Source organism: Saccopteryx leptura, chromosome 1 (genome assembly GCF_036850995.1).
Source record: "Saccopteryx leptura isolate mSacLep1 chromosome 1, mSacLep1_pri_phased_curated, whole genome shotgun sequence".
NCBI classification, from domain to species: Eukaryota; Metazoa; Chordata; class Mammalia; order Chiroptera; family Emballonuridae; genus Saccopteryx; species Saccopteryx leptura.
This window is the reverse complement of record NC_089503.1, coordinates 173,084,365-173,094,700: the sequence shown is the minus strand read 5'-3', so window position 1 is coordinate 173,094,700 and position 10,336 is coordinate 173,084,365. Positions and strand designations below refer to the sequence as shown.

Sequence of the window (10,336 nt, the reverse complement as noted above, 5' to 3'; positions counted from 1 at the left end):
CTATACTGCAGACAATATGGAAAGATCTTGTATTATGTGTTTAAAATCACCAAACAGGGTGAGGGAAGTCGTCACCCTTCAGTGATAACACCTTATATTTCACAGGTCTCTAGGTCAGTTTCCATGTATTAGCTCACGTATTCTTCAACGTAATCAGAGGAGGTATTATCATCCTGATTTGAGTTTAGGAAGTTGATCCTTAGAGAGGTTAAGTGGCTTGCCCGAGGTTACAGAGTTAGGAAATGGTGTTCCAGAAAGAAGAGGCGACATATTCTGACTTACCAACGAGAACTCTACCACTCAGTCAATTTCTTTAGGGGAAACAGTTTATTCAAAGGAAAAAACTCTCTACTCTCAATCAGGCAAAGGGGCTGAAGAATAGAATTCTAACCTAGAATTGTCACAGGAACACTGGTAAACAAGGACAGATTGGTGGCTGCATCACTAGTTTGTGTTTCAGGGTATTAGGGAGACCCTAAATCACAGTGGGGTTTACCAGGTTTTTCTTTTTTTTCCATTTGATAAGGGGAATACAGAAAGAGATTCTGCACAAGATACAATCAAGGACACGGGTCTCTTTGGGTCACAGAGGGACAGCGTGGGTACGTTGGGCACAGGTTCCCAGAAGGGTGCTGAAGACGGAGAGTGGAGGATGGCATTTTAGAGTTTTTCTTGGGTCTGTGCCCTCTGTCCACAGTGTCATAAATGGTGAGAAGGGAGGAAAGATAGGTCCACCACACCCTGGAGCTCTGCCATTCACTTCCCCCGACCAGCACCAAATGGCTTTGTAAGAGTTCAATGCCCTATTTGACTCCAAATAAGTAGTTTATTTTTGAAGTTCATAGCCATCCATCAGTATAACTGTATCGTAGCTATTTCGTATAGATACAGGTATTTTCATGGTTGATGGCTCTTTTGTCTGAGTCTTACATATATAAATGCCCAAATACTAGTTTTCAAGGGTCTTGAGAGAGAATTAGACTTATAAAGAAGTAGAAAGGCAAGTCATGGGGTCACAAAGGACTTCAGTGGGACCAGGATCCTACTAACCAGTGTCTACCTAGTTCAGCCTGGTTATCAAAACTTTGTTCTCTGGACAGAAGCAGGTGAGGTGGGGGTGGTATAGACAGAGACAAAAGTCAAGAATGTCAGCACTGTAAGGGGTGGAAGTGAGAGGATAATCATTGAATTCATCTTGAAACAGTCCCTATTAGAGACAATATTGTATCAGAACATGCATCTAACTGTTTTCCATCAAAAACTTGTAGACAGAGCACCTGTTGAGAAGTTAGTGGCTCCCAGCTCTAGGGTTAGTTTTTCTCTGGTGTGGTTGCTGCCTTCACCCAGAGATGCTGAAAAAAGCATGCGATTCTTCAACGTGAACAATCATGTTTGAGTTCAGACTTTTGAACTGAAGACTGAGAGCTGTGTCTATTTGTAACCAGGAACACATTTAAAAAAAAGCTGTTAGGTTCAAAACAGAATAGGTATGGGTCATTTGGAATGGCAATAGCCTGTTGAAGAAGTGAAGGCTTGGAACACAAAAGGACTACCTCCATACCCTCACTTTGTAGAAAATAAAAGACAATCAGGGTACATTTACTCTTGGGGGGGGGTTAGCTTTAACATTACTGTAACAAATCACATTTCCCTGTCAATTATGACATTACTCTTCCTTTCCACATCCCCACCAGCACTAGACGTTAGTGGTCCTTTAACTTCTACCAATCTGATATTATATTTCAATTGCATTTCCTGACTTCTGCTAAGAGTGCCTGATTTGCCTACTCTCTGGTTGTAGACATTAATTTTTGCTGTTCTAGAGCACAGATAACTCTCCAAGTGCTCCTCATTTCCAACATGCCCAAGTCAGGAGGGACCCCAAACTCCATGAGCCCTCCACACAGACCTGCCACCTCTCTCCAGCAGTCAGTGAACACGCCACCTTTGGCATCAGGCTGGCCATGATCAGAATTCAATGAGTGGCACAAACTGTGTCCAATCCACATGTGCAAATGACAAGAAGTCGCTCTGTTGATATTGAGGCGTCTGTGCATTACTAAAAGGGAATCACCCTGAATGTTTATGCTATCCCAGCAACTACGTGTAGTTTGGAAACAGGCCTAGGGAGGCATTTATTCAAATTGTCTCCCCCTCCACTCTCACCCTGAGTCATAACATCCCTGTCACCTTTTTTCCATTGCAACCTGAAAGTGGTGTCTATTTTGGTTGTGGGCTAAGACCCAATGCAAGCTCCAGGACTCAGGCTCTGAGAGCAGCTTCAGATGTTTCCTCCTTTCCCCGCCCCACCCTTCTTTCCACCTCAGCCATGCGTGATAGAAAATTCCACAGGAACGGTGACATCTCGGGTTCTCAAGAGGCAGGAGCTCAAGACAACGGCCTGTTGATTTTAAGAGGCCTCTCTGCAGGTTCCCAAAGACAGCAGGAAGTTCGACACAGACAGTCTTGCCAACCTGCTGGAAAGTAGAAAGGTTTTAGCTACCCTCTCCCTTCTTTCTCCCTTCCTTCCCTCCCACCATGACATGTACAATGTCACCATAGAGGTCACGGAGAATCTTATTCTGAAATTTCTCTTAGAATTTTCCAAACCAGTTGCCAGCCTCCCTGGGTCAATCTCCCTGCCTCACGCCTAAGATAAACAAAAATGGGGAGTAGGGGTCCCAGCTCCCTGCTCAGCACTGGCAGACATTATCACTTGTCCCTCTGAAGCCCTGGAAGAAGCTGTCCTTAGCATTTCCAATTATCCTGGGGAAACCAAGTTTTAAACGGTTAGGTAACTAGGCTGAGGTCACAGTAAGTGATGCACACTGGACTCAAACTGGCTTTTTTTGGCCACTAGGGACCTCATTCATCTCTTCTCCAGTCTCTCTGTGTTCTTGTTCTTTCTACACTTCAAAAATGAATTAGAAATTAAGACATTTTTAGATAGATAAAAATAACTATGCATATAAATAACTATATATATGGATGACAGGAGAGCTAATATGATGTCCTAGAATATGCCTAACACAAAATAAGGCTAGAATAGAGTAACAGAGGAACAAAACCAACATGAGATTGAGACATGCAGAAAACAAAAACATAGGAGATGTAAATCTTACCTTATTCGTAATTATATTAAATGGAAATAGATTAAACATGCCCATCAAAAAGCAAAAATGAGCAGAATGAATTTAAAAAATATATGTTCTTATGCAATCTGCAAAAATCATACTAGACATTCAAAGACATAAACAGATTGCAAGTAAAAAAGTTGAGAATGATATATCTTTTTCAAGTTGCTATATTAATATCACACAAAACATACATTATGACCAAAATTGTTACTAGAGCCAAAGAAAGAATTTTATAATGACAAAAGGGTCAATCCATCAAGAAGACATAATTATAATCACATATGTACTTAACATCAGAGCCCCAAATACACATAGCAAGTAGGGACAGAATTTGAAGGAAAAAATAAATAATTCAGCAGTAATAGTAGAAGTCTTCAATACCCCACTTTCAACAATGGATAGAATTAGATAGGAGATCAATGTGAAAAACAAAGACTGGAACAACACTATACATCAACCAGACCTAACAGACATCAATAAAACACTCAACCCAACAATAGAAGGATACACATTCTTCTCAAGGGCACATGGCATAGTCTCCAGGATAGACCACATGTTAGGCCATAAAACAAGTCTCATAAATTCAGAAGGATTTAAGTCATAAGAAGTCTGTTCTCCTGCCACATGAAGCTAGAAATCAATAACAGAAAGAAATTTTGGAAATACATTAATACGTGAAAGTTAAATAACATACCCCCAAATAACCAATGGGCAAAAAAAGAAGAAAGAACAAAAAAAATCACAAGGAAAAATATAGACTATTTTGAGATAAATGAACATGAAAATAATATATAACAAACTTACGAGATCCAGGAAAAGTGGTGCTTAGAGGAACATGCATAGATTAAACATCTATATCTTTTTAAAAAAAAGAAAGATCTCAAAGCAATAACCTAACCTTTCACCTTAAGACTGGAGAAAGAAGACAATATTAAATCCAAAGCTAGCAGAAGGAAAGAAATAAGAGCAGAAATAAATAAAATAGAAAATTTTAAAATAGGGGGAAAATCAATAAAACCAAACACTGGCTTTTTGAAAAGTTTGATAAAAACTGACAAAACTTTAGCTAGACTGACCAAGAAAAAGAGAAAAGTCTCAAATTACTAAAATCAAGACTGAAAGAGATGACATTACTACTGACCTTAAAGAATAAAAGTAACTATAACAGAATATTATGGACAATTGTATGACAAAAAATTAGATAAAAGTATATGAATTGGAGAGAATTCGAGAAAGACACAACCACCAAAACTGATTCAGGAAAAAATAGAAAATTTGAAAAGATGTATAATGAATAAAATTAGTAATAAAAAATACCCCACAATAAAACCTTATGTCAAAGACCCAAATGGCTTCATTAGTGGATTCTATCAACCCTTTAAAGAATTAACATGTGCTTCATAAACTTTTCCAAAAAATTAAAGGAAGAGATAACACTTCCCCACATGAGGCCATTATTATCTTAATATCTAAATCAGACAAAGACGTCACAAGAAAAGTACACTACAAAAGAAAAGTACACTACAATATCCCTTTAAATATAGATGCAAAAGTCTCTAACAAGAGTGACTCTGTTGGTCTTTTGAAAGTGTTATTGGGGTAGTTTACAGGTTACTAAGATAGATAGATTAGATAGATAGATAGATAGATAGATAGATAGATAGATAGATAGATAGATAGATAGATAGATATAGATAGATGATAGATATGTAGTTATAGATATATATATTAAATAGCGTTATAGAACTCATATGTGTGTATATCTATATAAATTTCACTGAACTTCAATCTTTTTTTCTTATATAATATTTAGATTTCCTTTTTCCTGTACAGATTTCAATATTTATTAATACATGAGAAGCATAAAGTTATTTTAATAAATAACATTTAAGCAATGTATGAGTACTTTATATCTTAAGCAGGATTACTATTTTTCAATGTGCCCCTCATATCTTGAAACGAAGCTTTCTTGGCCATTTCAGTGGTCGCCCCTTGCAAAGAGCACTTGGAAAACAGCCCCATGATGTTAATGGGAATTAAACCTGAAGCAGAATTCCTATTAAGTGACCAAGTAGAGTTGATGAATATGTTTTTGTGCCACTGACAGAGAAGGACTCTTCCTTCATTTCTCACTTTATTCATTTGTCTGCCATTCTCCACCTTGTAGTGTCTTTTCTTGCTCTCTCTCCCACTCCCCTTCTGTTTTTTTCTCTACGATTCTCCGCCCTCCCCAGCAGGTCTGATGAAGTTATTCCCATCAGGTGCTCCGAACAGACCCTCCTTGGTGGGCCTCCCTCCTGAGAATAAGGTGGCTGTGTCAATGTTTCTGGTGCCTATTTTTACTCTTGTGTTTGTCCGGCGTCTGACGTGGTTCATCAGTCTCTCCAAAGACCCATTGTCCAGCACTTCAAGAAGAATGTTGTTATATTGACTGTTAGTGCGTCAGCCCGGCTCTCTCTGGAGGAACTCTTGGATGAAATTAGATAATTTCCATTAAGAGACTGTGCATTATTAGTCCCTGGTGCCAAACTGGAGAATAAGCCAAGATGACTATTTCTGGCTAGGCTCACCTCAGGAAGGACCTTCTCGGCTTTAATGGGATTTTGCTATTGTTGGTGGCCTTCTGTTTGACACCAGGCCAGCCCGGGGTTGGAAATTGTTTAGAAAGCTGCATGAAATATAATAGAACCCCAGCCATTTGCTGAGGCACATTCCTGCACAATGTTTATTTTGAAGAAGGGGAAAAAAAATATATTGTCCTTGGCAGACAACAATTAAAAAAAACACAAAAACACGCCGTAACTTGAATCTCTGACCATATGCTTCTTGTTACCAGTTGTGTTTAAAAACTCCCTGTTGGTATCAGAGAATTTCACACCGAAGTGATAAATCTCTTGTAATATTTATAAGCATCTTCATTACAGACCCGGGAAGATATTTAAAGTCGCCAACATCCTTCAAGGCTGAGGCTGTTTGGGATGGATAGGTGATGAGGAGAGGATCTGAAAGAATATTCCAGGCTCATGCTGGTCCCAGTCTGAGCCCAGATGTCCAGTCCACAAAAGTCCCTCTGCCCTGCTGTCTAGTTAAAACCTTTCTCATGCAGTAGTCGGAGCTGAGGCTCAGGATCCAGTTGTGTTCTGAGCAGAGGTTATTGTTGGAGCAGTAGATAATGGTAGGAATAAACTTCTCCCCAGCCTTGCATACTGGTGAGGGGTTTTGTTTTTTGTTTTTGTTTTTGTTCAATGAAAGTTTGTTCACTATTGGAATTGACTTTGAAGCAAAGTTGTCTCAATTTTGCCAGTACTAGTACATGAACTGTCTAAGGATATTGAAATATTAGACATTTTAAAATGAGATTGAAATCCCTAAATTACTTTTTTTTTTTTTTTTTTTTACAAATTTGTTTAATATCACAGGCTAAGCCTTCTTTTTATTCCAGTAATATTTTGGGCTAAGTGTGTACACATGAAAATGTAAACTGAATAAAACAAAACAAAAAACCTAAGGTAGGATTTCAATAGACAACCCTTGAAAAAGAAATCAGACTCCACTTATGAGTTGCTTGGCTGAATTAAAATGCCACTTTCCAAGTCTGTTTAAAGATCAAATCTTCCAGTCTAGAAGCCGATTCCATCTATTAGCATTTAGATGTCCTCAAACATGTTGCTTTCTTTCAATGATTTGGCATTAGCCTTGGTCTTTTCCTTTTTGGCTCTTTCAATAAATAACATGAACAACTAAGTCTTGAGTGTCAACAACAACAAGGAAGAGGGGAAGCAGAAATAATTAAAAGATAGTCACCAAAGCTAACCACCAAGTCAACTTTGAATGTAAATGTCATCCTTTCCCCATGAAACCTTTCATCAGAAATGCTGACCCGTGGCCAAGACGCACCAATGGGTGGTGAATAAATAATCCTTGCAAGGGGAAGTGGAGATGCACAATCCCGACTGTGTATAGTTCATACACAGACTCTTCCCTGACCCTGCCTACATAATGGGGTCCTATCTTAACCCAAAGGTGGCCAACAAACACCTCCACAGGCACCAAAAATGAGATCCATGCTGTGGGTAGAATTCTAGGATGGCCCCCAAATTCCACTCCTCACGTATACAGGTCCTCTATCATCCTGGCCCCTTGAGTATGGACAGAACCTATCAATAGGGTAGGGTATCACTTGTGATTAGGGTACATTATACAGCAAAGATGAAGAGATTTTGCAGAAGTAATTGAGATCTCAAATAAATTAATTTTGAGTCAATCCAGAGGGAGATTACCTTGAGTGGATCTTACTTAATCAAGTGAAAGATCTTAAAAGGAAGACTACGTCTTTTCTCAAGAGAGAAACATGTTGGGAACAGCTGATGAAAAGGGCAGCATCTCAAAGTTGAGAGGTCCCACAACAGCAAGGAACTGAATTCTGCCAATGACTGGATGAGCTTGGAAGCAAAGCCTGAGCTCCATGTGGGAATCCAGCAGGTCAACACTCTGACTGCAGCCCATGGACTCTGAGCAGAGGACCCAGCTAGGCTGTGTCTGAACTCCTGACAAGTGCAAACTGTGAGATAACAATGGGTATTGTTTTAAGCCACTAAATTTGGGGTAATTTGTTATGCAGCAATAGATGAGTACAACTGCCCAATGGACTTGACCAGTTTTGAAATGCTAGAAGTCTTCAATTAATGCAGGTCTACAGGTGACAGTTCCTGTATAGGGACGTACCTACAGTGGGGTAGAAGACTTTCCAGGGTCCATGCCTGAGATTCCCCCAATTGCCTTCAGCTGAACGTGACTGCCTTACTGGAGTTTTGAAACCCTGAGTGACCATTGACCACTTTGTTCCTTGAAGCATCAATGTGGATAGTGGGAGGAGATGACATATTTTGAGACCACACTTGCCTGTGTTTGAATACCCCCTGCTGATATTCAGTAGCCATGTCTCTTGGTCATTTAATCTCTTTGAGTCTCTGATTTGGAAAGTGGGGATAATAGTATTTTCAGAGTTAGCATGAGAAGTAAATGATATATCTATGGGAAACATAGATATATCATTGTTTCCTTGCCCAGAGACTGGATTACATATGTACAAAATATGTTAATGTTCTTCAAGACTTAGTTTACACTACATCCACTGCCAGCTTTGATTCTGTCCCTGATGTTTGCTGGTTAAGTTATTTGATTTCTCTCAGCTTCCACAGTGTCATGAGTAAAAGGAACAGAGCATTAGCACTCATCATATGCAGTTATTGTAAGGATTAAATAATATAGTCCAACTAAAGCATTTATCGCCTACATGGCACATAGCAATGCTAGTTTGTATTATTATCATCACTCCTCCCCCAGTTCCCAAACTGGAATTCATCACTTCCAATGCCAGGGTCTCAGGAACTTCAATTGCATTTCTAACATAGCACTTCTCCTATTCTCAAATACCTGCATTGTAAGAAGTCATATGCATCTCTTTCTGTTCCCTTCCATCTTTGACTTTTGAGGGTAGGGACCATGACCCATTCCTGTTGGCAGTCCACCAAAGCTTTGTCCATTACCTTCCACCTAGCAAATGATCAAGAAGTATTGATGTGACTGAATTTTCAATGGGAGCTAATGTTGGACCCCGCCCCCCCCCAAAAAAAAAATACCAGTAATGACCTTATGGGAAACCTCTCAGTCCTTCCTTCTTGGTAAATCAAGTCAGCCAAGATTCGTGTATGCTTAGTCTTGGTTGAAAGACGCCTACATGGGGAGTTGCCCATACTCTTCATCAATTTCTCTGATAATGCATAAATCTAATGGATGCTGTGTACCCGAGAAGTAAAAGGCAGTTCCTGCCCTCAGAAAGCTTCATGATATCATAGGGAACACTACCCCCTGGACCAGGGATATCACTGACATCCCTCCCTCCCTGCTGCTCTGCTCACACCCTCCCCTCTGAAGCCAGGAGAGCTCCTGAGGACAGCTGCTCCCCATCCTCAGCCACATGACCCTCACATAGTTCAGGCCCATGATGGAGCTGCCCCCCAGCCTGACTTAAGTTTTGCCTCTACAGCAGGGATATTGATGATGACCTGCCAGGAAGGGTGACAGTAAGAAATAACTCATTAAAAAAGGCTTGCTGGGTGCAAGGATGGGCCGGAGGAGGCGGCCAAGCAGTGTTCCCCGCACTCCATTCATCTTCCAGGGAAAACAATCCTGGGTCCCAGCTATAGAAAGGACACTGAAGATAAAGTGCGCCCCATTCGCTGCTGCCTCAGGCTATTTGTTTTCAATGAGAACCACCGCCACCCCTTTCACAGCACACTTGTCCTCTGTCCTTTTATTCATGCTGGGTCATTTTCATTGTCTCCTGCTCAGAAATGTTTGATAAGCATCAAGCCTCGGCAGGGAGGAAAATCCGTTTTTCAACAAAGGAACCTGCCATTGTGCCCCCCAGCACTTCAAAGCTCTCACAATATCTTACTTTTATTATTTCTTCTTCTCTCCCCTCCCCCCTCCCCCAAAGAAGCACGAACAATGTGTTTTGCATCCTATATTGTCTGTGGGAAAAAAATATTTCTCATTATTTGGTTCCTGAGCAGCTGACAGCTAACCAAAAGATACAGTAATTCAAGCTAAGGTTTATAGAAAACGTTTGAAATTCCTTTTTCTTCTAGACAGCGTACAACAGCACTGAGTGGACCTTGTTGCAGACATCAGTGGGAACCAAAGGCCAGGATGTTACAAGGAGATTATTCCAGACTTAATGTTAGCACATCATTATTTAATTATTTTTTTATTTTAGTATTTCTTATTATATTTAATTCTTTTATTGATTGATTTTAGAAAGACAGAGAGAGGAAGAGAGAGAGAGAGAGAAGTATTCATTTTGTTGTTCCACTTAGATGTGCCTTGATGCATTCATTGGTGCCTTCCCGTGGGTGCCCTGACCAGGGATGGAACCCGCAACCTTGTTATTTCGGGATGATGCTCTGACTGAGCTGACCAGCTAGGGCCTCTTTGTTTGATTCTTTTTTTGTGTGTGACAGAGAAAGAGAGAAACAGATAGGGACAGACAGAAAGAGAGATGAGAAACATCAATTCTTCATTGCGGCACCTTAGTTGTTCACTGATTGTGTTCTCATATGTGCCTTGACCGAGGGGCTACAGCAGAGCCAGTGACCCCTTGCTCAAGCCAGTGACCTTGGCAAGGTCACAAGCTG

At 40.2% G+C, this 10,336-nt stretch overlaps 1 protein-coding gene across 1 annotated transcript in view; it reads right to left on the bottom strand.

Moving 5' to 3' along the window:
* Window positions 1-227: 227 nt before the first annotated feature.
* Window positions 228-10,336, bottom strand: part of MTARC1 (mitochondrial amidoxime reducing component 1) — a 49,178-nt gene continuing 39,069 nt past the window's right edge. The window contains exon 7 of the mRNA XM_066380526.1: window positions 228-2,474. Coding sequence (XP_066236623.1) covers window positions 2,411-2,474 — 64 coding nt within the window. The 3' untranslated portion in view covers window positions 228-2,410. The remainder of the gene's footprint in view (window positions 2,475-10,336) is intronic.